The sequence below is a fragment of the Talaromyces stipitatus genome, genomic scaffold (genome assembly GCF_000003125.1).
Source record: "Talaromyces stipitatus ATCC 10500 scf_1105507295487 genomic scaffold, whole genome shotgun sequence".
In the NCBI taxonomy this organism is placed as follows: Eukaryota; Fungi; Ascomycota; class Eurotiomycetes; order Eurotiales; family Trichocomaceae; genus Talaromyces; species Talaromyces stipitatus.
Window position 1 is genome coordinate 1,746,655 of NW_002990120.1, and position 27,699 is coordinate 1,774,353.

Here is a 27,699-nt window from a genome sequence, read left to right on the forward strand (position 1 = left end):
AAACAAATAGTCATCCTTTCGCCAGATCATCGTATATCCCACGGCACATACTTGGCCACCTGCTCATCACTGGTACATTCGCGCGCAGGAAGGCCCTCCATAACGTTGACAGTACTTTCTATTGCTGGGGGTCCTAAAGAGTTCTCACTCACATCATCGGTGCTACCGTTCGGTGAAACTGTTGCAAAGCCGGGGTATATCTGTTTTACATGTTCCCAGAGAAATAGCAATCGACTCTTCCATACAAGCCAGCACGGAGAATCTCCGCACAGCTGAATTCCATGATCAATTTCAAACCTTCCGTCATATGTGAGCAATTCACAGTTGACTCGGATACAAAAGGTTGTACTTACTTGGCAGCACTTGGCCCACCCCCTGGTTGGGTATCCCGTACATCAATGATAGCTAATTTGTACTGTGTACTGATTGCGTACTCGAGTCCTGTTTTGTTGTGGTGCATACAAGTACCTTCATCTCGCCATGCATGCTTGCAAGTCATGAAGTGTTTTCTCGCTTCTGAAAGTTTTCCTTCTGCTAAGCGGAGGTTTCCGAGTGCATGCTCAACAGCTGTACGACGTATAGGATTCAAGGTGGTAGGACCTGCCCACGTCAGCGGGCTTTGCGCCTGGTCTAGGTTTCCCTTAATCGTGTGTAGTATGCCAATCATGGTGGCTATCTGTATAGCCGAATTTTTTGCGTAGTCGTCCATGAGGTCAGAGTCGTCAAACTTCTTGAATATGGATTTGTACTCGTCGAGAGCTTCTGAATATTTTCCCTCTGCAGCCAATAGATATGCAAGATGCCCTCTTGCAAGTAGCAAGTCTACTTTTGCAACAAGACCGACGAAGTTGCGACGAATTTCAATGCACCCTTCAAGTGACTCTCTCGCCATATTATATTGACAGGCTCGAATGGCAGCATAACCCCTAATACTCAGAAAATGGGCTTTCAGCTGGTCAAGCTGCTCTTCAGAAGCTTCGGTCGACATCTTGGTTGAATCGCACTCATAGTCCCTTATAATCTTCAAACCGATCGCTGCAAGATAGACTGCATTCTCATTATGACCTACTTCTCGCAGAAATCTACTCATTTGTAAGCCATAATCACAACCAACAACTACAACACATACCCTGCAAAGTTCCGTAACATCATACCAAATTCAACCGGCATCCGTATCTGCAATAACTCGTCTCTCTCAAAAGTCCGATAGTTTGTCGCCAGACCAAGAACGTAATCATAATGCCTGATGTAGATTTCAAAATAGTCGTACGTGGTATCCTCGCCGTTCTGATCTGGGATTATTTGATGAAGAGCTTTCGCTGTCGCTGTCAAAACCTTGATCTTTTGGTCGTAGGCCAGTGCCTGCAGGACGCTTGCCCGGTTAAACATTGGGCGATAGACTTTGGATCGTTGTTCGTCGAGTAGTAATTGCAATGCATAGTCGTTCAGGAGGTCAGGGTAGAACATTTCGATTCTTGGCATGTTAACCAATATAGAGAATTAGAAGAGGTAATGACTCACTCTGTTCCGTTAGGGCACAGTTTCATGTCATTTCGATTCTGTTTCGAAAGGACTTTTATGAAAGAGGGATATATAACATTGTGAGTTCCAGGACCCAGAAGACTGATGGCTCCTAGCAAGAATGTACGTTCTGGGCCAATGGCTTGAAGATCCAGCGGATGAACGAAATGCACATGTTCAACGTTCATAGTCGTATACGGTCTTGGTGGCCTGAAGTGTAGAGGTAAGATTATAACAGACTAAGATGTCGAGATTAAACAGATGCTATATAACGAGTGCTGATAAAGAGGAGCATGAAAGAAATGAAGTTCAAAAACCCGAAGACTTCTTGAGCAGCTCAATTGACGCCAAGGACGCAACCACTTGATTGCCTAATCGGGAAGGTGCGCAAAAATCACATGATCTTGGTCGATATCCTATCTTCCATTTTAACTAAAGACATCTTTCCAGACTAGATGGATGCAAATCATGCAATGGATCTACTAAAATATCGCGCTATGTCACGCCGAACTGACAGCTTCAGCAGCCAATCGTATTGATCGTGGGGTCATATATAGCTGCAGTAGCTCGAACAATCAATCAGTCTTATCAATCCACCCCTCCCGCCTGTTTCTTTTTTCAACTCTTCTTCGATTCTCACTCAATTGCAAAGAAATCATACAGTAGTCACTTGCTATATCGAGATTCATAATGGGCGAAGCAGGCATCTTCCAAAACGAACATCTCCTCATCCTACGCAGAATGAACTGGCCCGATTCATGGCTAGACCATATTCGACGCCGGTTTCCACGCTTAGAAATCACTAGTTTGGATATTGATACTAGTAAACCGCTGGAAGAGAATGTTCCAAAGGGTATTTCCAAGACCATTGAATAAATGAGAATGCAGATAACTGACATGAAATATACAGATATCCTCGAAAGAGCAACAGTAATCGCTCTAATGACCCAACGCCATCTCCCACTTCCAGAAAGTGTACCAAAGTACACCCCCCTCTCCTTCCTGTAAAATTCCCCGACTAATATGAGACCCAAGCATAAAACTAGTCCACACCTTCTCCGCTGGCGCTGACGGCCTCATAAATGAACCCTACATCAAAAACACAGATTTACCTCTGACAACCAGTTCCGGAATCCACGGGCCCCCCATATCTGAATGGGTCTTGTTGAATTGGCTGGTTAGTTCTAAACATTACAATAGCCTCTACGAAGGTCAGAAGAGACATGAATGGATAAGTAGGCAGTATGTGCAGGTGACACAGAGTGATCATGTGGGTAAACGGGTTGCGATATTGGGGTATGGCAGTATTGGGCGGCAGAGTTGGTTTTTTTCTTATTCGAGATGTTGAAATGATGGATAGGTGTGCTGACGGTGAGTGATAGTTGGGAGAATAGCGGTCTCACTAGGTGCCAAAGTCTACGCTTATACTGCCTCGGCACACGAGACACCCGAATCTCGTGAAGATAGGGGGTACATCGTCCCTGGAACGGGGGATTCAGACGGCATTTTCCCTGTGGAATGGCACCACGGCACCAGCAAAGATGATCTTCGCAGGTTTCTACGCGAAACCAAACCAGATCATGTGGTGATTTCATTACCGTTGACGACAGCTACGTACCATTTGTTCGATAGTGAGGAGTTTGAGGTTTGGTCTGACGCTCTCTCCCCGTCAACAATATCATCCGCAAATGAAGGAGAGAAATTCCCACCAAGAAAAGGCTTCCTAACAAACATATCTCGCGGCAAAATCGTCAATACAGACGCATTACTCACAGCGCTCGAAAAGGAACAAATCCGTGGCGCTGCGCTGGATGTCACTGACCCCGAACCGTTACCTGCTGATCATCCTCTGTGGGATGCGAAGAATGTGCAGATAAGTCCGCATATAAGTTGGTCCGGACAAGAATATTTTGTGCGTGCTTTGGATGTGTTGAAGATCAATCTTGAGAAGTTGGAAAGGGGAGAGGAGTTGGTTAATTTGTTTCATAGGAGGAGGGGATATTAGATACATCACAGACCCAGCTTCGTGATGATACTTTGGTATTAGAGAGATGATGAAATGGATGCATTTGTATGTATGTACTATCGTACCCAGGTAATCAATTACCTACTATGTATTATCAAAGAAAAATTTTCCAAGATGAGACGAAGCAAACAAGAGATGCTCATGAGACAAGTATTAGGCAAAGATTGACAAAAAATAACAAAACACAAACCCTCCAAACCATGATTTTGTGCAAATCGAACGCCCGGAAATCGAAGGGGGAAAAAAAAGATGAATGATTAAGTTGCTGTGCGTTATAGATTGAATGGACTTGAAATGCAGTCGAATGAATGAAAGAAGAAGCAGAGAAAGAAAACTCCCATATGCTTTGTAATCGAATCTTGAAAATTCTTGGCTCATCGGGTTGATAGATAGAAAAAGCCGATAGCAGATAAGTTGTGGTCGTATGGTAATTTCGTATTCACAACACGCTTGTATAAAAAGCATGAAATGAGACATTATCCCGGCTCGAGGCTAAGGGGTATATGGCATTTATGTATTCGAAATAACACGAACTAGATCATGTAATATTCGAGACATTGTCGTAACTGACAGAGATCAACTCCGTGAAATTGCTGTTGCTATTGCAGTAGCTCAGAATATACCGAGAAACTTTTTGTCTTCTAAACCGAGGTCAGCAAGGACAGGAAATACTGCAAAGAAGGCTTACTTTTTCCATCTGAAGGTCGTCTATCACCCTTCTTCTTTGACTTGGCAGCCAACATAGGATTGGCTCCCTCTGAAGCCGCCTGGATAGCTGCTAATCTATGTTTCGCCCTTTCCTCTCCCTGATCCGCTGCCTTGACGTACCAGACATTGGCTTCAAGCGGGTCACGGCGGCATCCTATCCCACTCTCCGTAAAGAATCCTACGGTATATTGAGCTTTTGCGAGTCCTGATAACTCGTTAGCATGGCCCTATAGCTTCAGTAATGTTTCTTACCTTGTTCTGCAGCACGCCGAGCCCACTCGTACGCTTCCATCTCATCTCTTTCAAGTATTGGCTCCGCGCCAAGCAAATACCACGCACACAACGCCATCTGAGCCTGGGGGTGATCAAGTTGAGCAGCCGCCGTGTAAAAATGAATACTCAATGCGGGATCGTGAGGACAGCCTAATTGCCCGTGCTCGTATGCTTCTCCCATTCGAAAATTAGCATCTCTATTGCCGAGGTCGGCTGATTTGGTAAACAACTGAGCGGCATATGACTCGTCTTTGAAAATATCTTGCCCATATCCGGTTTCATGTAATAATCCCAGTTCGTACGGAGCAGCGTTGTACTGCATATCGGCGGCATCGGCAGCTCGCTTCAACCATTTCAGTCCTTCTCGTTCCCGTTTCCCCAAGCCCAGGTCCCCGGCCAGGCAAGCTCGGGCAAGCCGAAGCATGGCACCAGGGTGATTTTTTGTAGCAGCTGTTCGGTAGAAGTTAGCTGCTTTGGGGCCGTCCGTTCTACAACCCCAGCCAAATTCGTTACACAGCCCGGCCCTGTACGACGCTTCAGCGTGACCATGCTTGCTGGCGGCCACAAAAAGGGGCAGCGCCCGGTCGTAGTCTTGCTTTCCTTTGCTGAAAAGACCAGACGAAAAACCATCCCCAAGATAATACTGCGCGAAGGGATAACTGCGATCGGCAAGCCTCTGTAAGATTGCCTTTGCCTCGAGTAGTAAGCGGGACTTGGTAACGTCCGGCGCACCATCTTTCTGCTTGTCCAACGGAACTTGTGTCACACTATCTTCATCTGGATACATTTCTTGGATGGCACTGATCATGAACACTGCAAACTCGTATTGAACCGCCGGATCGTTTGTTTTTTTGACATTCGCAAGGTACATCTCAAACGTTTGCTTGTGACTCAGCAGGGAGACGTTATTCCCTAGCAGCATTCTCAGGTGTTCATTATCCTTCGCCGATGGTGATGGCACCTGTTGCGGATATGGTGTGTTCAGCATTTCCACATATGTTGATTTTGGTCGCGAATCTGGCGAGTGACCTGAGACATTGCGGCCGTGCGGCGAGCGAGCGCGAAGATCGGATGTGGAGGAGTAAACGGACAACGGGCGCGGAGTTCCAAAGGCTCCCTGCCTTGGAGATAACAACTGGTTCTGGGGAAGATACTCTGTAGAGGATGAGCCAGATTGCCGTCCCGGCGGAGAGTCACGGAGTGGTCGGTGATGATACTGGAGAGGCTGATAGTCCATTTGCTGTGAACTGGATAAACTAGCTTCTGACGAGTTTGAGTTATTGTAGGGCTTCGACATCTCTCCTTGCCTATCCGTCGAAGGTTGCTTCGAACCTTCGTCTTTTTCGTTGCTACCTACTAGCGACCAAGACCCGGTGCTGGCGGAAGTGTGGCGATCGGCTACCACCTGTCTGGGCATGGAATCGACACGGGGTGGAAGAGCAGCTCTTGATGCGGAGGATGTGGCGGGGTCGACAGTTCCTGAAATGTTCATATGTGACAATTGCAAGTCTAGGGTATCGTTGGAGCCTTCAACCACTGCGCTGTAGGCCTGGTGCTCAAACACCGAGTTATCAATACGCACGGGAGACTGAGGAGAACGCTGAATCTGTGCTTCATGGTTGAATGTAAGGGCAGATACTGGGACCGCCTTTTTACGTGTTTCGGGAGCGGCCGATTGTTCTGACTTATTAATATTCGGGACAGCTGGAGGATCGTAAGCTGGCGGCTCCGGCGGAGGAGATGCGCGTAGGTATACCGGCGGCGGAGGGGAAATTGAAGAAGGGCGAACCAGGGTGTCAGCGATCGGACTGGCCATGACGTCCCAATTCTTTCCCTGGCGGAGTTGACTGGGATGGCAGGTCAGATCAAGCGGATCGTGACCGGTAGCTCGCGGAGTTTTACGTGTGTATATCGTCCGCGACTAGATCATGAATGTATAGTAGTTGATGCAGAAGGGTAAGTGGATGAGACGTTCGGAGTGACAACGATCAAACAGCGCCAAAGAATGACAACAATCGTAGTTGATGCTAACTATTAGTTGTTTGATTGGCGAGTTGAAAGCACGAGACAAGCGATCGATTGAACGAAACGTTGACTGAATAATGTACAATTGAATTATTTGATCTGGTAAAAGGCAGAAAAGGCGCTCGGGTTCCTTGGAATGTCACGGTGGACCCCTGTGACAGGCGTAGTGAAGTCAGTGCATTGATCAGTGTTGGGACCCAGTCAAATTCTCTTTAAAATAAGCGGATAATACAAACGAGAAACGAAGCAGGAAGAAAAACCGAGTCGCCTGCAAGCAGAACTGTAGATTTCTCGACCGACCCTGGAGTCCGGCGCAGGTACTTGCTGAGGGGAGCGTGGAAAACGGCAAGTCTCACTTTTGTACAGTACAGATCTCTGTTCCAAGTAGACCAACAAACGAACAGAGCCTTGCAGAAGCGAGTGGAAGTACGTGCTCTGATATTGATGACAATCAACCACTAAACGAGGGAAGGGTGACTTGTCGCAGTGGTTGAGGGGAGAGAGACTGAGTGGTGAGAGTAATGGACGAGAGAGATCATAAGAAGTTGCTGTTGGCGCCTGCGGGCTAGCTGACGGAAGCGGAAACACCTAACCACGACAGTCTTACAGCGTCCCGGCAGCTCTTAGAGACAATAAATAATGATAAACGCGTAGTTATGTTAAAGACTGGGCTGTGTTGGCGGCAGTGTTTGCCTTGCCTTGAGCTATAATATCAAATCCCTAAAGTCAGATTTTATTTTCCTGCTACAGCCACTGAAGGCGCATTGTTTGCTGCCTGGATTGGCGGTCACAGATTACTCGAATTAATCGGAGGTATAAAGAAATATAAGACCCAATGCAATCCTCTGTACGTGCATGTGCATGTCGAAACTGTCAGAGTCGCAATTCAAAGTGAAAATGGTGCTGACTCTATCAAAACTTGCAATTGGCGGGGCTTACGGTATGCCTAAGTTCTCTAACTTCTAAAACAGCCGTGTTCCGAGCCACCTCTGCCTACTGAAAGTTGGATCCGAGTCAATGCTGAATCGTGGTTCCGTGGGACATCAAAGGTGACTAGAAATAACTATCGCTGGGGACTACGTCGATGACTTCAAGCAAAATCATTGAGCATCATGCAATTCCTTAAAGCCTCAAACGGGATCAGCCAGCTTTGAAACTTGACAAGTCGACACAGAAAGGCAATGGTTCAGGAGCTCGTCTTGCGGCGCTAAACTTTTCAAGAGCCGGAAATATGGATCTTCGGTGGTTGATCAGGGCTCCAGCTTCTCCAAGATCAAACAAGATCTATGGCAAATTATTGTTTCTAGCTCATCAACAATATAAATAACAAACTACGTAACCGGCATTCGACAGGAGCACGCATTGTCACACAGCTGGACGTACAAAATCAGAATTTCAATGATGGCTGCTTCTCAGGATGCATAGAAGGGTGAAGGTGTAACCTTTTAAGGGCTGATATGTTGTTGTACATAAGACTAAGCTGGCCGTGTCGAGGTGGGGGCTCAACTTTTGCACTGTCGACTTGAAGTTTTTGATACGTCCTTGAACCTCGTGTCTGCGTGCGCACTGATCTTGCGATTCGGGTGATGGTGGATACTTGAGTATCCCATCGTAAAGGCCATCATCTGTGTAAGGCAGAACTTGCTCGCCGTCTGCGTCGCGCCTCAAATGTACTCTGGAGTTGAGCACGCTGCCTAAGACCAAACCTTAAAGTATAAGAATTTTTGATTCCATCTTCCCCTCGTTAACCTTGGCTATCTATTGGTCGATTATTGTTGATGTTTACCCCCTGAGCACAGAAAAATGTATCAAGCCACCGGACTCATAGTACATCTGGTACGGCCTAGTTAAGGCGGTATCTTAGGCACGCTCCTTCATAGGTCCTTCTGTCTCCGGATTTTGGTCAGTCTTCACATCCAGCGGCTCTACTTTGTAACATAGTATGTACGACTGCTCAGTCTGTAACTTGGTTAACTATCATGTAATCGCTTAGTCATGGTTGCATGCATCTGCCATCAAGACATGTCTCGAAGTTTTCGATTAGCTGGAATAAGCGCATAAGACAACTCACTCAGCTCCTCACCAGGAATTCAGCTTAGCTTTTTGTGATACTTGTCTTGGCAATTATGAGGTGACTTTTTGCGCGACATGTTCAAAGCGAACAAATTTGAGTCCCAAGTGTCGAGAGTGGCTTGACTGTCTTGGCATCGGACATTTAAGCCCCGGGTCCCCTTGGCCCTAGCAGGATTTCATTCCAGGGGTCTCCCAAGTCTCCAAGCCTTGGGGGCTTGGTCGTCAAGTCAGAGAAAGTTGAAAGTTCTCGGCCTCATCCTCAACCGCTTCATTAGTGACCAGTTATGTCAGTCCCTCAGGCCATGTTTACCGGTAATGATGCTGCCCTCACGCCAGGAGGATTTACGTATTTCCAATTTTCCACAAGCCGGTTCTGCCACCATTGACTGATCTGCGGTGGGCATAGCGGCTTAAGCCCCATTATTGCCATCGATCCTGATCCTAATATGTGTGCGTATTTGTCGTATTGTAAAAATCGGAAAACTGCAAAAATTTATGGATAGTGAATGGGATAATGTGAGACTTTCAATGCCGCTAAACCATATTGGTCAATATCTATTTTGGGCTTGAATAACGTGATCGAGATCGAACGACATGATTGGCTTCGAAAAATTACTGACCCATTCAGAGTAAGTGGTTCCACTAACTCAATAGAACCAGCCAATGAAAGAAACGTACCATTGATGAGTTCGGCTAGTGCCGAGGTACCCCATTTTAGCAAATGCTGATTGGCTGATGAATTGGAAAAACTTGGACAAGGTCAGACAATAAATAAACATGTCTCTGTTCAAGTGAATCCTTGATTAACAGTAAGAGATCTATCCACCAAAGAAAAAATCTTTCTCTTGAGTGGACACTGGACTGTGGACACAAGTCAGATCAGATTGACATCTGTAGTTAGCCATCATCAACTGAGTCAGTTGTGTAGCTAAGAAGAAAAGCGGGGAGAACGGTGCCTTGCTTTGACGCTGCCAAATGCCGTGGTCTATACGGTAGCCCGTCCACACCAAAACCGCTGCCCCCTGATGTTTGTCTGATTGTCTGGAAGCCTCAGGCCGCCATGTCCGCATATGCAAAATCAGGCCTCGTTCACTACCGTAGCAACTCGATCACGTCTTCCACCTCCTCTCGCTCACCCCTCCAACTGGCAGCTCAAGTCTGCAATCATCGCTCGCTTTCTTTCTCCGTCGTATCAATTTATCTCATTCAAAAATAAGGATCAAGTGAGCAGCGCTCATCGGTTTGTCGCCGCTCGTTGGCCTTTTGCCTGTTGTACATAGCCTACAACTATATAACATAGATACAACAGTGCAGCGCCCGTTACTGTGTTACGATCTCCGTCGTCGTTTGTCCCTTTGCCCGTTCGTCCGTTCGCTCGTTTTTGTATTATTCTCGGATCGACTGCATTTTCGATTGTTTTGCGACCTTTCTCTCGCTAATACTTCTAATCACGTTGTCGGTCGGCCGATTGTCGTTTCAGACGCTACCATTACGATTTCTTCTGAACCACGTTTGTTTTGGACTGTATTCATCAGCGTATACCATCATATCGAATCGCTTTATCTTTCGATTTTTCCGCGCCATTATACCTGGGACGGCTGTTGAGGGTCCTGTTATTCTACCGGCCAACATCGGGTACTTGAACTAATGTCTAAAGCGTGAAGATCGTGAATCTCGTTATCTAGGAGGAGAAGTAGGGTATTGTCTGCTTCTGGATAATTGCTGTTCCAACGGAGTCGGTCGGAACGTGGTAAGAGATCGATCGCAGTTCCGTGGAATGTGGAACGCAAATTGACATTGCTTTCGATTAGACTCTACCCATCATGTCACTCCCGCAAAGACCAAACAACGCTCCATCTTCGCGTCGCGAAGATAGTCAGCCCGGGTTCAGAGAATCATCCCGACGCCGCCGTCGTGATATCGAATCTGGTACTTTCACTGAGGTGCCGCAATCGCCGTACACACCTACATCACCCCGACGCTCTCATGGACATGGAAGGCACGTTTCTCATTCATCCTCCCGCGGAGGAGGAGCATCCGCGCAACAAGGATCTGTCGATCTGGGAAGAAAGAAGTCGCTTGTTCGCCCCGAAAGAAATCAAATTGGCCCCGAACATCCCAACTATCATTACCAGCAATACGCACAGAACCCTAACATAGCCACATACCCATCTGCTACCGGCCATGAGCCCGTTTTGGATGGCTCTGGCGACGCCGAAACTACAGGAAGCACAGAAAGTTCTCTGAAGACAGGCACCAAGGCCCAAGCATATGCCCTGGAAGGAAATCTCAACAAACCTATGGAACGAATTGAGCGTGCCCCCAGCTCGCGTCACAAGAAAAAGAAGCTCTATCGAAAAGGCTCTAAAAAACACATCGAGTCAGAGGAGAAACGCCAACAAAAGGCCCGCGAACATGTCCCCGCTCCTAGTCCGTGGTACGCATACTGTGTTTTGGTCACTTTCTGGGCTCCAGACGTTGTCATGGCCTGCCTAGGTATGAAAACACCGGATCAACGTCGGGCATGGCGTGAGAAGATGGGTTTGATTAGTCTGATTTTGTTGGTCTGTGCCTTTGTCGGTTTCTTGACTTTTGGATTCACAGCAGTCGTCTGCGGTACAACCACTGTCCGTATAGCTGCTGGTCACGTTGATTCTGGCTATATGATCTTCCATGGTCAGGCATTTGACCTTTCCGAATCCCACCACCCGGCTGCATACGGAATTCCCGTAGGCTCCAATGTCTTATATGACCTGCCAGTAAAATACCATGGCCAGGATGGCAGTTTTCTGTTCCAGAAAGTCAACGGTGCGTGCAAGGATATTATTACGCTCGCTGAAGGCTCCGACATCCCTACCAACAGCAAAGGCGAGCTCGCCTGGTATTTCCCTTGTCAGACCTTCAATCAGGACGGCTCAGATTACAAGACTAACAAAACTGCTGATCCTTACCTGGGTTATATGTGCCATCTTTCCGCCGATGCGCGTGATAAGTTCTACAGTCTGCGCAGCTCCGGTGACGTTTACTTTACATGGGACGACTTGAAGAACAAGTCTCGCAATCTCATTGTGTATTCGGGCGACGTTCTTGATCTTAACTTGCTCACCTATCTGAACTCTAGCCAAGTGTCTTACCCATCTTTGTTCACGGAGATGCAAAGCAACCCCGATATACGAGGAACCGATGTCACGTATGCGTTTCAAACATCAGAGGACAGGCAAATCGCAAAATGCCTGTCTCAGATTATTAGAGTTGGGTCGATTGATACCAAAACGATCGGTTGCATTGCTTCTCAGGTCGTTCTTTATGTCTCGTTGGTGTTTATTCTTTCCATTGTCGCTGCGAGATTCTTCATGGCTCTGTTCTTCCATTGGTTCTTGTCAAAGAAGTATGCTGCCAATCGTTCAACAATGACACTGGATCGTCGAGCTCGTGCCCAACAGATTGAGGACTGGTCTGAAGATATCTATCGCCCTGCTCCGCGTCTTGCTGACCCCCCTGTTCCTGAGAAGATGGCTAGGAAGCGAGCAAGCTTTCTTCCCACAACTTCACGTTTCTCTAGTCCATATGCTGTGGGTGGTGGTAGAACCAAAGCACAGCCTACGACTATGGCAAGTCAGAACTCTTCGTCTCGTCTTGTGCCGACGACCAACGCTTCGACTTCTATGTACAAACTGAGTGGAAACAGTAGCAATGGATCGTTGAGCGTGGATGCAATTTCCCGTCACAATGCTGCTGCCGCTGATAGCCGAACAAGCTTGATGATTTCGCAATACGACCAGAGGCATTCTACTGTTATGGGCTCTACCGAAGGCCCCGCTGGGTTCATTCATGAGAACGTTGTTCCACAGCCACCACCGGAATGGCAGCCGTTTGGATTCCCTCTGGCGCATACTCTATGCTTGGTTACTTGTTACTCTGAAGGTGAAGAAGGTATTCGTTCTACCCTGGACTCGATTGCATTGACGGATTACCCCAACAGTCACAAAACTATCTTGGTTATTTGTGACGGTATTATCAAGGGTAAGGGTGAGGAGCAGTCCACCCCCGATTACGTACTAGGTATGATGCGCGACTTTGTTATTCCACCCGATGAGGTTCAACCGTATTCCTATGTTGCAGTTGCTTCCGGCTCCAAGAGACACAACATGGCCAAGATTTACGCTGGTTTCTACGATTACGGTCAGACGTCCATTATTCCACCTGAGAAACAGCAACGTGTTCCAATGCTTGTCGTGGTCAAATGCGGCACACCGGCTGAGGCAAAGGTATCCAAACCCGGAAACCGTGGTAAGCGTGATAGTCAGATTATTCTCATGTCCTTTTTGCAAAAGGTTATGTTTGACGAGCGCATGACGGAACTCGAATTCGAAATGTTCAACGGATTTTGGAATATCACCGGCATATCGCCTGATTACTACGAAATCATCCTCATGGTTGACGCCGATACGAAAGTGTTCCCGGACAGTCTTACGCACATGGTGTCTGCGATGGTGAAAGATCCAGAGATTATGGGCCTATGTGGTGAGACCAAGATTGCCAACAAGACCCAGAGCTGGGTAACCATGATCCAAGTGTTTGAATATTACATTTCCCACCACCAAGCCAAGGCCTTTGAGTCTGTCTTTGGTGGTGTCACTTGTCTCCCTGGTTGTTTCTCCATGTACCGTATCAAATCGCCCAAGGGTGGCCAGAACTATTGGGTTCCTATTTTGGCTAACCCGGATATCGTGGAGCATTATTCGGAGAATGTGGTCGACACCCTTCACAAGAAGAACTTGCTCCTGCTTGGTGAAGATCGTTACTTGACAACACTGATGCTGAAGACATTCCCCAAACGAAAGCAAATCTTTGTGCCTCAGGCAGTATGCAAGACGACAGTACCGGACAGTTTCATGGTTCTTTTATCTCAACGTCGTCGCTGGATCAACAGTACCGTCCACAACCTCTTCGAACTCTGCTTCGTGCGCGATCTCTGCGGCACATTCTGTTTCAGCATGCAATTCGTCGTCTTCATCGACATGATCGGTTCCCTCGTCCTCCCCGCCGCCATCTCATTCACATTCTACGTCGTCATCAAATCCATCGTTTCCAAACCCGTGCAAGTCATCCCCTTGGTTCTTCTGGCGTTGATCCTGGGTCTACCCGGTGTTTTGATCATTGTCACTGCAAACAGATGGGTATATGTCCTCTGGATGCTGATTTATTTGGTCTCCCTCCCCATATGGAACTTTGTCTTGCCGGCATACGCATTCTGGAAATTCGATGACTTTAGTTGGGGAGATACACGAAAGACGGCTGGAGATACGGGTAAGGGCGGTCATGGAGATGCAGAAGGTGAATTTGATAGCAGTAAGATTACGATGAAGCGCTGGCGGGATTTTGAAAAAGGTACCACCTCTATCCTCTTCTTTCCTTCCCCTCTACTTGACCGAGGATGAGTACTAATTGAATTTTATTAGAACGGCGCCTCAACATGAGTGCCGCGCAAAACCTGCCGCCACCAAACTCCATGCCAAATGCGGCATATACATATCCCGGTGGTTATGATACCTATTCCGACTATTGAGTCGGAAGGATCTATATTGTACCTTTGCGCTTTCATTTTCCTCTTTTTTTCCGATTGTTATTTGTTGAAAAACGATTTATATATATAGTCTATTTCAATATCTTTGTTGAATATGTTGAGTATTTAAAATAAGTGTGTACCATGGGATTGGCGTTGGTTTGATGACTTGATGGATGGTACCTAGTTTATATTTAATTTCTGTTTGTTTTTTGTGTCCACGTGTAATTATGTGTCTACCTTGATTGTTAACTCTGGTCGAGGAACTCTGTGCTCTTTCCTGTATAGTTTCATCCATGATAGGTTTTTTGTATCTGCTGCTGTATATTTGTTGATTCGTTAAATGGATAAGATCTTGGAAGAGATACCAATCCATGTTTCCTGAGTCTACCTAGGTAGTAATTGTGTTCACCTAGTTACTTGAGTTAGGGTTACTTGTAATATACCCATGAACCAACGATACTTCACTTCGGGGTCCTATCTTTGATGATACACAATCTACTACTACTTTCTACCTCTTAAGCGTGGATCATGGTTTCTATGCTGTCTAGTCGTTACTGTTGAGAGGCCTAGCAACTAGCAAGTCATCAACAAATGCATGTAAGAGAACTACCACGGCCAGGGTCCATCGGCATCCTCGTCGAGTCTTTCTAATCATTGTTGGAGGAAATATTGCTTGTGCGAAAGAACATTGCAGTTGTATGCGCTATAGACGAACCCCTGCAAATACTAGGTACTATGCAGAATGAAAACTACATAGTTAGAGCGTCCGGAATTCCCGGATCAGAGCCCTGGATGCTGTTCAGACATACCAGATTGAGAATCCGGGTGCCCATTGCAGCTAACTGAATACATCTGTCCAATTGAGTCCATCTTTTCATCTTAGAACTGCGCTACACCATGATACACTACACATATAAGAAAGACAATTAATTGGGCCACGTAATCCACATACTTCTACTGCTCAAACACGGAAGCGAAAGGTTAAAGAGGATTTAAGTAACTTGAATCCATGACTCAAATGCAAGTGCCTTTAGATGCGCACAGCTTGCGAAGCAGCAAGGTCTCATGATTATATATACCTAATGGAAATCCGACGCTACCTCTCCCCACTGAACCAAGTTCTCGTCACGTACCTAGGTACCTGACTCTATCTCTATGGCCGTGTCGAGCACATTCCAGCTTGCCAATATAACTAGCCAAATCAATCTGCAATGGCCCTCATGCGGAATAGTGGTTATAATTTCTAGGAAATTATAGTTGGTGGACGCGCTAAAGCCCATATTGGACATAGCTTAGTAACCAACAATTGTCAGTAAAACAGATCATTCGTTCAAAGTAACCACTTTCAAAAGCTTACCATTTAACCCTTTATATAAAATAAATCAGAAATCAGTGTCACTTGAGCAGCGTTGCCTGGAGACCTTAGATTGGTAGATCCTCGAGCTGGGAAGAGTCGAATCGATCAGACCAAGGGGGGTCTACTGGAGGGCTCCTTTCGCTCTGAAATAATTCCGACTTTCAAGCATGGCGCAATGAGGAGTAGAGTCGCCTGCTGTGGATCAGAGGGGATGTCTGTAAAGGGAAAACAATGCTTATGATTGGAATCATTGATGAAATATCCAAGGAGTTGGAACGGCGGCAACCACGCAGAGAGATTTTGTCGTACTTCTTATGTCAAGGCACCGATTCCTATCTCAACAACAAAACTGAGATTGTAAGAGTTCTGATCTTCCTGTTATTTCCCAACACCCACCCTTGATCTCTCACTTACAGAAGGAATACGATCAGGTGGGTCCGAAACTTTTTGAAGATGGTGGAGCGTTCTATATCTTGTCTGGGATCTTTTAAAAAATGCTCCAGGACCCAAGTTTGATGGTAGTGTGCTTGGCTCTCGACGCTTTGGATGAGTGTCAGAAAGGTCTACGGGAGGTTGTAGATCTCATTACCAAGTCAATGACCACGCAATCAACCCGTGTCAAATGGATTATATCAAGTCGCAATAGATCCGACATAGCGCAGAGGCTCGGTTTCAGGATCCCAATGCAAGTCTCAGCTTTGAAGAGAATACCGCTAACATTTCTCATGCTATCAACTTGTACACCTCATACAAGGTCGCAGATCTTGTTATCATTCATGGTGATCAAGCGCTTCAACAACAGGTCTACGACTTATTGCCCCAAAAGTCGTAGCACATTTCTATGGGTTGCGCTGGTTGTCGAAGAGCTGTAAGATGTCCTTAAAGCCGATATTCTAGACGTGCTGCAGACGATTCCAAGCGGTTTAACACAATTTTATGAGCGAATGATGAGTAAGTCCGGAGCCGGCGGCAGGAGAATTACAGACGGTGTCTCCTTCGTCCAGGAGGTGTCCTCGCATACTGTCCTCTTCACAGAGGCGAGATACCTATTGCTGTCGGTCTTCAAGACGAAATATTATACCCGACAGACTTGGAGAGCATTATTCGATTGTGCGGATACTTTCTGACAGTCCGAGAGAATCATATTTACTTCATCAATCCGCAAAGGATTACCTTGCAACTGAAGCAAAAAACACAATTTTTGCTGTTGGACCTGAGCCTATGCATGCAGCCATCTGCCGACGATCATTAAACGTTCTCACAGATACACACAAACGGATATATATAATTTGAATGAGTACGGAACGCTGGTCGAGGATCCTGTGCCAGATCCAGATCCGTTGGCCTCTGTTCGGTACTCATGCTTATTCTGGGCCGACCATCTGTGTGAAGTGGAAGATTATTCACAGAATGATGCGGTGTTCGATTTCTTGGAAGCTCATTTACTACACTGGTTAGAGAGTCTTTGCCTCTTACGGAGGATATTGGATGGTGCTAGGACAATGAAGAGGCTTCGAAATAAATTCCAGGTATGTGGAATCAAATAACGACCGGATGACCTTGTAGGCTTACTCGAAAACAGTCCTGGTCGACCAATAGCTCTCGCCTTACCCGACTTCTAGGGGAGAGCATTACATTTACACTTCGTTTCGCGTCCATTATAGAGCAGGCTCCTTTACAGATATACGGCAGTGCACTTGTATGATGTCTGACTAGCAGTCAGATCAAAAAGAACTTTGGGACGAAAGATTATCCTTTATCAAGTGCGCCGAATGCATCAACCATACAAGGGATCCTTGTGTTCGAGTAATGAAGGATACAGAAGCAAGAGTCATGCCATTTGATTTCTCACCTGATGGGTTTGAATTTGAATTTGCGACGAGCTCCGAGCGTGGCATCAAGATCTAGAATACCTCTTCTGGAATTTGCAAGCAGACGATCGAATCCGACGACGGACCTGAATGTGCAGTACACTACTTTCCGGATGGTAAGATTTTTGCATTGATATACTATAACTCAGTGCAAGTCTGGGATATATCCACTGGCGCCATGCAGCAGGAATTGGAGGCATTCAAAGGCTCGTTAGTATTTCCATCTGATAGCAATACCCTAGCTACAGTTTCAGCCTCCAGGAAAGTGTGTTTGCGGGACACCACAACTTAGTGATGCCTACGCGAACTTGAAAGCCTCAAAGGGGTCGCCTTCCCCGCTGTCTTTTTGCCAAATAGACCAATTCTGGTTACCCTTACAACGGGAGACCCGGAATTATGGGATATAAAGCGAGGAAGATGCATAGGCACCCTCGAGGGTCATTAAGAGCCTTGCATGGCCGTGAATTTCTCGGTCTATGGCAAACTCCTTGCTTCTGGTTCAATGGATGCAACAGTGCGACTCTGAAATGCAGCAAGAGGTGAATGTCAGCATATTTTGCGGCATGAGGCTCCAATTACAGCTACCAATTTCTCGCCAAATGGATGTATTGTTGCTACCGATTCCGAAGATAGAACAGTCCGATTGCGGGATACATCGAATGGGATATGCCAACATGTTCTCAATGGCCACGATAGATGTGTCGACTCCCGTAGTCTTCTCTCAAGATGTCATTTTCATAAAAGGAACACAGCAATTTTATGATCCCTGGGTATTAAGTACTGTGGTGTAAGGCGGAAGATCCCCCCTCGAGGTCGTTGTAGGGTCAGTTTAGGGCTTGCCATTTCCAAACTCGAGAAGGAGCAAGTTCAGCCTTTTCTCACTCCTTTCAGGCAGAATGTGAAATTATTCGCCTCGGAAATGATACTTTAATGTGGTCAGAAACTTTATTCGCAACACAATTTTGCTTTTCTCCGTGACCACAAACAACTCTACTGTCTTGAGACCGGGAAATATTAAGCGAGGTTCTCGAAGACCTCGCCAATGGGATCTCGCCGATACCACGTTCATATCAGTTTATTAGATCTGGATAACTTCTGCCGCATTTTTAATATCTGGAGATAGGATGTTTCCGAGAAGAATAGACATTGTACAAAGAGAGTATACAAGCGTGGGGGTACATAGGACTGATACTTCCCACCACGTGCCTATGACCAAAATAAGCTTAGATGGCGTTCTCGCAACCTTCGGTTGGTGTCCGAGAAAGCTTGTCTGTGCCTTTTATCCGCGCTTCATTGTTAGTACGTGGGAACTTTGTGCTGTTGGCTTTAGCCACCTAGCTTGGGAATAGGGGAGATCAGCCGTTAGACAGAACAAAGAAATCCGAGCTATTGCCAGATCAATTGCCGTTCTCAAACGCCGTTCAATTGCCGTAATCAGATGCAATATATAATCTGAGCTTTAGGCTATATTCGTGGTGAAAGAACAAACAGTCATTGGAGCTGGTAATTATCCAGGAAAGCCACCGGGCTCCTTCGCTTCCCCGCATTCCCCGGATTCGAGATAGACTCTCCACAGGAGAATGGAGATTGAATGGGACAAGAATTGTGGTTCATTTCCTATCTCGATCAATTCAGCCGAGATTGATGTCCAATCAACACTTGGCTACGCTGTTGGACGTTTGACTTATATCTGGCCATGATCCAGAAACCCAATTCTAAACCATGTCCCCTTCCATTCACGCAAAGCTATTAGCGGTATGATAATAACGATTGCAGCATGGATACCGAGAAGACCAACTCAGCAGCGATCGATCATGTCGAAGTCTCGAAAGCCGCAGCCACTGGATGGGAGAATGCTCGTCTAACCACGGAAGAGGAGCATCGCTTGACAGCCCTCGACGCTATCCGCAAGCACTACAAGGCCTGTCTTTGGTCGATGGTAATCTCATTGACTATTGTCATGGATGGCTATGATGGAGCATTGTTGGGCTCCCTCGTGGCGTTCCCATCCTTCAAGAGTCATTTTGGCCACTTCGTGAACGCAAAATCCGGGTATCAGATTGCTGCTCACTGGCAACTCGCACTGGGCTGTTCTAGTTCTGTCGGAAATATTGTCGGCATCTATCTCGGGGCTATTACGACCGATCGCTTGGGATATAAGCGATCGTTGTTGGTGTGGTTGACTTGGCTAACGGGTTGCATCTTTATCTCTTTCTTCGCTACACATATCTCTGTCGTCTTTACTGGTGAACTGCTCTGTGGTATGTCTTGGGGTGCATTTGCTACCATGGCCCCTCCGTATGCCGCCGAGGTCTGTCCCGTCGTATTGCGCGGTTTGCTTGAAATCTGGATCGTCATCTGCTGGGGTATCGGACAACTGCTCTCCTATTCCGTCCTCCTCACGCTCAACACGGACACCTCGAACTGGGCATGGCGCATCCCTTTCGCTGTACAATGGGTTTGGCCTGTGATTATCTTCCCTCTCGTTATATTTGCACCTGAATCGCCTTGGTGGCTTGTTCGTAAGGGCAAAATTGAAGCCGCCGAGAAGGTGGTCAAACGTCTGGGAAGTGCAGATATCACTGATGAAATGGTCCATCGTACCGTGGCAACGATGGTTGAGACAAATAACCTTGAAAAGAGTGTGCACGAAGGTGCAGGCTATCTGGATTGTTTCCAAGGTCGTAATCTATGGAGAACCGAGATTTCTTGCGTCGCTTGGGCAGCTCAATTGTGGTGTGGATTCGTCATTTCTGCCTATTCTACCTACTTCTTCGAGTTGGCTGGCCTCGCAGCTACGAACGCATACAAGATGAGTGTGGGCCAAGGCGGTCTTCATATCCTCTTCAACATCATCGCGATTCCTATCGTGGCGAAAGTAGGCCGCCGCCGACTTTATCTCGCGGGATTCTTATGGATGGGCCTCATATTATTATTGATTGGCTTTGTTGCACTGAGTCCACCACATACCGCCGTGGGCTACGCGCAATCCACACTATATCTGCTCTGGTTCTGCGGTTATCAGTTGACCGTCGGACCAGTGGCGTACATTCTTGTCAGTGAAGTCTCCTCTACACGTCTGCGGAGCAAGACCGTCGCGCTGTCTCGGAACGCATACAATCTATCTCTTTTGGTCAACTATTTTGCTGGTCCGTATATACTCAACCCAACAGAGGGTAACTGGAAGGGCAAGACGGGCTTCCTCACCGGTGGTATCAATATCATCCTCTTCATTTGGACGTACTTCCGGCTCCCGGAAACTCAGGGTCGCACTTTTGTAGAGCTGGATATTCTCTTTGAGAAGAAGGAACTGGGAACTAAGGATTTCAAGTCCTATGTAGTGGACTTTACGGAGCTCAGTGAGAGGAAAATACCTGCTACTGAACACGAAGCTTGATTGAACAGGGAGCAGAGAAAGGGGCTCGTTTCTGAACTACGTATTCTTCATTCTCAAGAGAAACATGCGTTGAGAATTTCGATTTGTGACTTAATCTACTTTAACTCAATAGTGTCAAACAGAGATTATGCTTATGCAAAAGTTGAAATATAGAAGAGCGGTGAAAATTAGCTGTAGCAAGTAGCATAAGTAATGCCTCAATTGAGAGACGAATGCCTGCTCGAAACCCCCACGCCCTCTAGTACGCGGGATACGCTAATGAATCGTTTTACAAACAGCTATGCCAAATAATTTTGGAACCCTCGCATGTGAATTGCGGGGGAATGGAGTGTACCAACTGACCTTCTCCAAGTTGTATTTAGGCTAATAGCAATTATTTTGCTGAGTCAATGGAAACAGAAACTAATTGATATCAGAAACATAATGCAACAATGCTATCGTCTATAAATAGCTACTATATGCGGAATCTTGGCCGTCAACAACCCGACATAGACATTAGGAGAAATTATTTTTCCAAGTTCAACTTCCGCTCGTTTCGCCAACATGTTTCCTGACGAGAACGGCATCGACGGCTGGCTACGGTATGCCCCGTTGTCGTCTGAATTGGCGTCGCAGTTTAAGCGGTACGGGAATATCATTGCATTGAGAAATGATGAATCGAGCCCTGTTCGCACTGCGGCGAAGGAAATCCAACATGGATTGAAAAGAATCCTCAACCAAGAGGCAAACATCGGCCACGACCTCATCACTGGGAGTCAGGTAGAAGGTCCTGCTACGATCGTTATTGGGACAGTCAATAGTTTCTCCCACGCCGGCGGAGATGTTTCCCACATTGCACAATTAAAAGAAGATGGCTTCTGGCTCCATGGAGACGATTACGATAACGTACAGATTCTGGGTCAAAACGAGCGTGGTGCGCTCTATGGTGCTTTCGCATTCCTGATGCTGCTTGCTCAGGGTAAGCAGTGCCCCTCTGCTCACGTCTCGAACCCTAGCGCGCCAATCCGATGGGTGAATCAGTGGGACAACTTAGATGGAAGTATCGAACGTGGATACGCAGGCCCGTCAATCTTCTTCAGGGACATGGTTGTGCAAGATGATTTGACTCGCGTGTCTCAGTATGCTCGGCTCATGGCATCCGTTGGGTTAAACGGGATCATTGTCAATAATGTCAACTCACATCACGACCTTCTCAGTCCCAGAAACCTCGCCGGCCTCGGTCGAATCGCAAACGCAATGCGTCCATGGGGCGTGCGTATTGGAGTTGCCCTCTTTTTTGATACTCCTAAAATTCTAGGTGGCCTGTCTACATCTGATCCTCTAGACCCTGGTGTGATTGCATTTTGGGATAAGATCACTGCTCAGCTATACCAGCACGTACCCGACTTGATTGGATACCTTATTAAAGCTAACTCAGAAGGCCAGCCCGGTCCGCTGACCTACGGCCGTACATTAGCTGATGGAGCAAATATGTTCGCAGACGCTCTTAAACGTCACGGAGCTGGCGTCGTTGTCTATCGAGCTTTTGTGTATAATCACCATCTGGACGAATCAAACTGGAAAAATGACCGGGCAAATGCAGCAGTTGAATATTTTAAAGATATGGATTCCCTATTTGAGGATAATGTTTTGGTTCAGATCAAATACGGGCCTATTGATTTCCAAGTGCGAGAACCAACTTCCCCATTGTTTGCTCACCTTCGAAAAACACCGACAATCATAGAATTTCAGGTAGCCCAGGAATATCTCGGCCAGCAAAGTCATGTCTGCTACCTTCCTCCTCTCTGGAAAACAATACTGGATTTTGACCTCCGGGTTGATGGGAAGCCCTCCCTGGTCCGAGATATTGTCTCTGGCGAACGGTTCGGTTGGAATCAAAGTGGTTATGCTGCCGTTGTCAATGTGGGTAGCGATTCAACGTGGTTAGGAAGTCATCTGGCCATGTCTAATCTCTACGCGTATGGTCGTTATACATGGGATCCAACGAGTAATGAAGTGGACGTTATTCAAGACTGGACACGATTAACCTTCAGCTCCCACTCAACTGTAGTCGACACTGTGACTAGCATTTCTATGGAGTCCTGGCCGACTTATGAGAATTATACCGGCAACCTTGGAATTCAGACTCTGTGCGAGATAACTAAAACTTGTCATTATGGTCCTAGGCCAGACGCAGCAGATGGGTAAGTGATCAATATCATACTCTTCTTCCATGGTGTGTAGGTAACTGACAGATCGCGTAACAGGAATGGTTGGGGTCAATGGACACGAGCTGACGCACATGCAATTGGTATGGATCGCACAGTGGCCACGGGAACCGGATACGCAGGGCAATATCCAGTAGAGGTAGCCGAAAAGTTTGAGAAAGTCAAAACTACCCCTGACGACCTACTTCTCTGGTTCCACCATGTTCCATACACCCATAAGCTGAAATCAGGAAAGACTGTCATCCAACACTTTTACGATGCGCACTACGAAGGAGCCGCAAATGCACAGACGTTCGCACCAAGATGGAAGGCCATCCAAGGGCTGATTGATGACTCTCGCTTTCAGCATGTCTTATTTCGCCTCGTATATCAGGCTGGTCATGCAATTGTGTGGCGTGACTCAATCAATGAATTCTACAAAGCAAAGTGCAGCATCCCCGATGAACAAGGCCGAGTTGGAAACTACCCATGGCGTATTGAAGCTGAATCAATGGATTTGACCGGCTACGCCGTTGTCCCAATCACGCCCTTCGAAGCAGCATCGGGCGGCAAGGCCATTATTACAACATCCAACGATAAACCAGGAACGGCTAAATATACCGTACCATTTGAATCAGGGGTCTACAATATCGCCGTGAACTACTATGACCATCTCGGTGGTACATCTCAATATAAGTTGTTTGTGGGAGGTCAGTTGATTGGAGAATGGGCAGGCGATTTGAGTAAGGTGCTGCTACATGATTTTTCGGATCTACGCGATGGGCATTCTGCAACTCGGATTACATTTGATACAGTTCATGTGAACAAAGGTGATGTGATTGAACTTATAGGAACGCCGGATGGAACTGAGCTCGCGCCCATAGATTATGTTTCTTTCTTGCCACCGGGCCTAGTGGATTAGACATGGGTATTTTTTCATGTCCTTGTTATAGAAGTGATATAATGCCAGATCTCCGATTCTCATGTCTTGACTTACTACCTAGTTCTATACTAGTTTTGTAGGATAACACATACATAGTATAGTCGCTTTTATACTCATGATCTTCATGGATTCGAGATATCCAGGGACAGGAATCCGTGACTTCTAATTCTCAAATGTCGAATATGTCTAGAGGGAACGAGTTCGCTAGCGCTTGAAAAGCTGCCTCATTCGGATGCAGATGATCTCCAGAATCGTACTGCTTTGCTAACGCTGAGTACTCCTTCTCGTCCCGCACAACAGCATCGAAATCGATAACGGAATCAAACACTGCTGGGCAGCTATTGCGGATCCATGCATTGACCCGCTGTCTCGTCTCCTCGCGCAGGGGATGTGAATACGGCGTCGTGTCCTGATTGTCCTCTTCGCCATTTCGTGGTCCAAAAGGTGTCAGTGTAGCGATGAATACGACAATGCCGGCGGATGCTAGCCGTGTAGCAACTTGCACATAGCCTGCTATGAGTTGTTTCTCCAGAATTGCCAGGCTGTCTGGGTCCGGTAGAGTAATACCAATGTCGTTTATTCCTTCGAATATCATTGCATATCGTACTCCCGATAGAGAGAGGATATCCCGGTCTAGGCGAGCAAGGACGCTGGGACCGCCTGAACCGTCAACGAGAACGCAGTTCGCACCAGCCGCTTGGTTCACGATGGCCAGTGGTGCCTTTGAAGAGCTGTTCCGTAGGCGGCTGAGGAGAAAATCTGGCCATCGTGTATCACCATTTGTCGTACTGCACCGTCCATCGGTAATACTGTCTCCAATCAACGCAAAGGCACCTGACTCGCGAGGTAGAAAAGCTTCAATTCCACTGATATAGTACCTGCGGACTGTCAGCACCTCTTCCATTTCTTACCAACGCTGACCTGATTACGCATGGCCTGACTACGTCAACGCAGCCTTTTAGAGTACGTACCAGTGATCTACCTGTCCTACATCGCGTCCTGAAAAACTAAGTTCAGAAATTTTATTTCCAGCAGTGAACCATGATGTAGTCCTGCTACCAGGATGCGTAGTAACTGCCTCTAGTGACGGTTCGTTCGGTAGAAACAAGCTGATACTCAAAGCGGTAGACGGGGGAAGAGGTCCAATGTCGACGGGATCAGAGACAATCTGTGCCCCAGCAGGAATCTGAGCCCCGCGATCTCCACAAAAAGTAACGTGGCACATCGTCCCCGGTTGAATCTCGTTGGTCCCCGAAACATTCCCCGCAGATTGTGCAATTGTCACCTCCGCGATGGTCAGGGGTTCATGGCCGAATGCATTGGATAATCGCAGGCGAATGTGCGATGCTGTGCCGAGAGTAACGCGCACTGTTTGTCGGAGCGTCTTCCGTAAACAAGAGAATATTAGCTATATCAATCTACATGACGAATTGTTGCCATATTGAAATTCAGGAGGCGTTTGTACAAACGGATATTGAGGTAGCTCACTCGGGTCTGCTTGCTGCGGCATTGCAGCCCATGTGTGAACCCAGTGCTGGTGAGGTGATTTGATAATGGCTTCCATCTTCTCCTTTCTGGTCTTCGTAAAGTTGCTGGGCTAGCCTAACCGGAAAACCAGTATATTAAGTAGAGAGCCTAAAGCTGCAGTACCAAGAAAATAGTCCTCCTAACGTCCTTCATGCCGGCTAAATCGGCTGAATGAAGTGAGGAGAAGAGAGCTCAATCTATCTACACAATTTATCCGGACAATTTCTGGTTTACGAAGCTTTATCCGGATTAAATTTAAATTAAATGCAAGCTAGCTCTAGTGATTTCAGTTCTATTACAATTTTTCCGTCTTTCAAGGCTCTAAGCTGTCCAACACACCTAAGCACAATGCCGCAAGTACGCAATCCCATCCTGCCCGGCTTCAACCCCGACCCCTCCATCCTCCGGGTCGGGGAGGATTACTATATCGCCACATCAACTTTCGAATGGTATCCTGGAGTACAGATACACCACTCCAAAGACCTAGCAAACTGGGAACTAGTCGTGCGACCATTGACGCGAAAGAGTCAGTTGGATATGCGAGGAGATCCAGATAGTTGCGGTATCTGGGCACCGTGTCTTTCTCATGACGGCGATAAATTCTGGCTCGTTTACACAGATGTCAAACGCAAAGACGGCTCGTTTAAAGATGCGCATAATTATATCGTGAACGCCCCGAAAATTGAAGGACCATGGTCGGATCCTGTTTACATCAATTCGTCCGGATTCGATCCATCGCTGTTTCATGATGAAGATGGCAAGAAATGGTTTGTCAATATGATGTGGGATCATCGACGTCGGCCTCGGTTGTTTGCTGGAATCGCACTTCAGGAATTCGACCCAGTGGAGGGTAAGCTGGTTGGGAAACGGGCCAATATCTTCCAAGGCACTGAATTGGACCTTGTGGAAGGCCCGCATTTGTATAAACGCAATGGGTGGTACTACCTACTCACTGCGGAGGGAGGGACTGCTTACGAACACGCTTGTACTTTCGCCCGGTCACGAAGTATTTGGGGTCCATATGAAGTACATCCTCAAAAACATGTTGTGACGTCCAAGAATGCTCCATTTGCAGCCTTGCAGCGATCTGGGCATGGAAGTATAGTTGAGACTTCGGATGGTAAATCATATATCGTTCATTTGACAGGGCGTCCTGTAGGTCAGGACCGACGCTGTGTGCTTGGACGAGAGACTGCTATCCAAGAAGGATACTGGAAGGACGATTGGTTCTATGTAAAGAACGGACCAGTTCCCTCATTGTACACGGAAGTCCCAGGTGTACGTGATGATAAGGTTTACTGGGAAGAGAAAAATTACAAGTTTGACAACAAGGAGCTTCATAAGGATTTTCAATGGCTGAGAACCCCGGAACCAGATCGAATCTTCTCTACCGAAAATAGGAAGCTCACTCTTATTGGGAGAGAGTCTATAGGATCCTGGTTCGAACAATCCTTAGTAGCACGGCGACAGACCCATTTCTCTTACGACGCAGAGACCGTGATTGATTTCTTACCAGAAGATGAGCGACAATTCGCAGGTCTAGTAGCCTACTACTCCAGATACAATTTCTTCTACTTGGCTGTCACGGCACACTCGGACGGGGAACGTGAGATATACGTTATGAGTTCGGAGGCTTCTTGGCCTGATGGTGATCTGGCATTCCCAGTACAACCGATTAAAATTCCCAGAACTGGCAAGGTTAAACTTGCCTTGGCTATTCGCGGTGGTCAAACCCTACAGTTTTCGTACGCTGTGGAAGGGGGGGAATTGCAGAAAATTGGCAAGGTATTTGATGCTTCCATGTTGTCCGATGAGTGTGGAGGACACCAGGCACATGGAAGTTTTACGGGTGCATTTGTTGGCGTGGCATGTTCCGATCTCAATGGTACAGCAAAACGGGCAGATTTCGACTATTTTACATATAGGCCGGTGCAAGACGTCGCTGATCGCTATGAAATTTAGTGATTCAACCAACGAGCAGGCGATTTTGTTAGCAAACAGTACCTAGGTATTCATACAAGTTTCTTTTCTATCAAGGCAGTCCTGGAGGGAGACAAATCATGTTACGATTTACATTAGGCAGCTACCTATAGGATTAGCCAGACGTTGGTGCGTCATATCATTAAAGAGCCGTTCATAGTTATATGGGACTGTCGACCTTCTCATCTTTCCTCTTTTCTCTTTCTTATGCTTTTCAGTCAAGTTGCTCTATATGTAGTTTGT

At 46.8% G+C, this 27,699-nt stretch overlaps 9 protein-coding genes and 1 pseudogene across 9 annotated transcripts; 6 read left to right on the forward strand and 4 right to left on the reverse strand.

Annotated features, from left to right (window-relative positions):
• Positions 1–26: 26 nt before the first annotated feature.
• On the reverse strand, positions 27–307 carry TSTA_058450 (uncharacterized protein; the record flags this gene model as incomplete). Its single annotated transcript, XM_002487423.1, has 2 exons — positions 27–200; positions 236–307. 2 exons carry the CDS (start codon positions 305–307, stop codon positions 27–29), a joined length of 246 nt encoding a protein of 81 aa, XP_002487468.1.
• Positions 308–349: 42 nt separating this feature from the next.
• Positions 350–1,709, reverse strand: TSTA_058460 (uncharacterized protein; the record flags this gene model as incomplete). The annotated part of the gene is made up of 3 exons (XM_002487424.1): positions 350–1,082; positions 1,130–1,474; positions 1,522–1,709. The coding sequence occupies 3 exons, from the start codon at positions 1,707–1,709 to the stop codon at positions 350–352; spliced, it is 1,266 nt and encodes a 421-aa protein (XP_002487469.1).
• Positions 1,710–2,159: 450 nt separating this feature from the next.
• On the forward strand, positions 2,160–3,526 carry TSTA_058470 (2-hydroxyacid dehydrogenase, putative; the record flags this gene model as incomplete). The annotated part of the gene is made up of 4 exons (XM_002487425.1): positions 2,160–2,374; positions 2,432–2,504; positions 2,557–2,840; positions 2,904–3,526. The coding sequence occupies exons 1-4, from the start codon at positions 2,212–2,214 to the stop codon at positions 3,524–3,526; spliced, it is 1,143 nt and encodes a 380-aa protein (XP_002487470.1). The 5' UTR covers positions 2,160–2,211.
• Positions 2,931–6,344, reverse strand: TSTA_058480 (chitin synthase activator (Chs3), putative; the record flags this gene model as incomplete). Its single annotated transcript, XM_002487426.1, has 3 exons — positions 2,931–4,188; positions 4,236–4,460; positions 4,508–6,344. 3 exons carry the CDS (start codon positions 6,342–6,344, stop codon positions 4,160–4,162), a joined length of 2,091 nt encoding a protein of 696 aa, XP_002487471.1. The 3' UTR covers positions 2,931–4,159.
• A 4,105-nt stretch (positions 6,345–10,449) lies between these two features.
• Positions 10,450–14,611, forward strand: TSTA_058490 (chitin synthase F; the record flags this gene model as incomplete). The annotated part of the gene is made up of 2 exons (XM_002487427.1): positions 10,450–14,017; positions 14,089–14,611. The coding sequence occupies 2 exons, from the start codon at positions 10,450–10,452 to the stop codon at positions 14,193–14,195; spliced, it is 3,675 nt and encodes a 1,224-aa protein (XP_002487472.1). The 3' UTR covers positions 14,196–14,611.
• A 952-nt stretch (positions 14,612–15,563) lies between these two features.
• On the forward strand, positions 15,564–18,173 carry TSTA_058500 (annotated as a pseudogene).
• Positions 18,174–19,145: 972 nt separating this feature from the next.
• Positions 19,146–20,820, forward strand: TSTA_058510 (sugar transporter, putative; the record flags this gene model as incomplete). The annotated part of the gene is made up of 2 exons (XM_002487428.1): positions 19,146–19,178; positions 19,216–20,820. The coding sequence occupies 2 exons, from the start codon at positions 19,146–19,148 to the stop codon at positions 20,818–20,820; spliced, it is 1,638 nt and encodes a 545-aa protein (XP_002487473.1).
• A 543-nt stretch (positions 20,821–21,363) lies between these two features.
• TSTA_058520 (alpha-glucuronidase) lies at positions 21,364–23,928 on the forward strand (the record flags this gene model as incomplete). Its single annotated transcript, XM_002487429.1, has 2 exons — positions 21,364–23,003; positions 23,067–23,928. 2 exons carry the CDS (start codon positions 21,364–21,366, stop codon positions 23,926–23,928), a joined length of 2,502 nt encoding a protein of 833 aa, XP_002487474.1.
• A 64-nt stretch (positions 23,929–23,992) lies between these two features.
• TSTA_058530 (extracellular GDSL-like lipase/acylhydrolase, putative) lies at positions 23,993–25,513 on the reverse strand (the record flags this gene model as incomplete). The annotated part of the gene is made up of 3 exons (XM_002487430.1): positions 23,993–24,827; positions 24,921–25,333; positions 25,415–25,513. The coding sequence occupies 3 exons, from the start codon at positions 25,511–25,513 to the stop codon at positions 24,119–24,121; spliced, it is 1,221 nt and encodes a 406-aa protein (XP_002487475.1). The 3' UTR covers positions 23,993–24,118.
• Positions 25,514–25,824: 311 nt separating this feature from the next.
• Positions 25,825–27,613, forward strand: TSTA_058540 (arabinan-endo 1,5-alpha-L-arabinase, putative; the record flags this gene model as incomplete). Its single annotated transcript, XM_002487431.1, has 2 exons — positions 25,825–26,596; positions 26,624–27,613. The coding sequence occupies 2 exons, from the start codon at positions 25,825–25,827 to the stop codon at positions 27,436–27,438; spliced, it is 1,587 nt and encodes a 528-aa protein (XP_002487476.1). The 3' UTR covers positions 27,439–27,613.
• Positions 27,614–27,699: the final 86 nt, after the last annotated feature.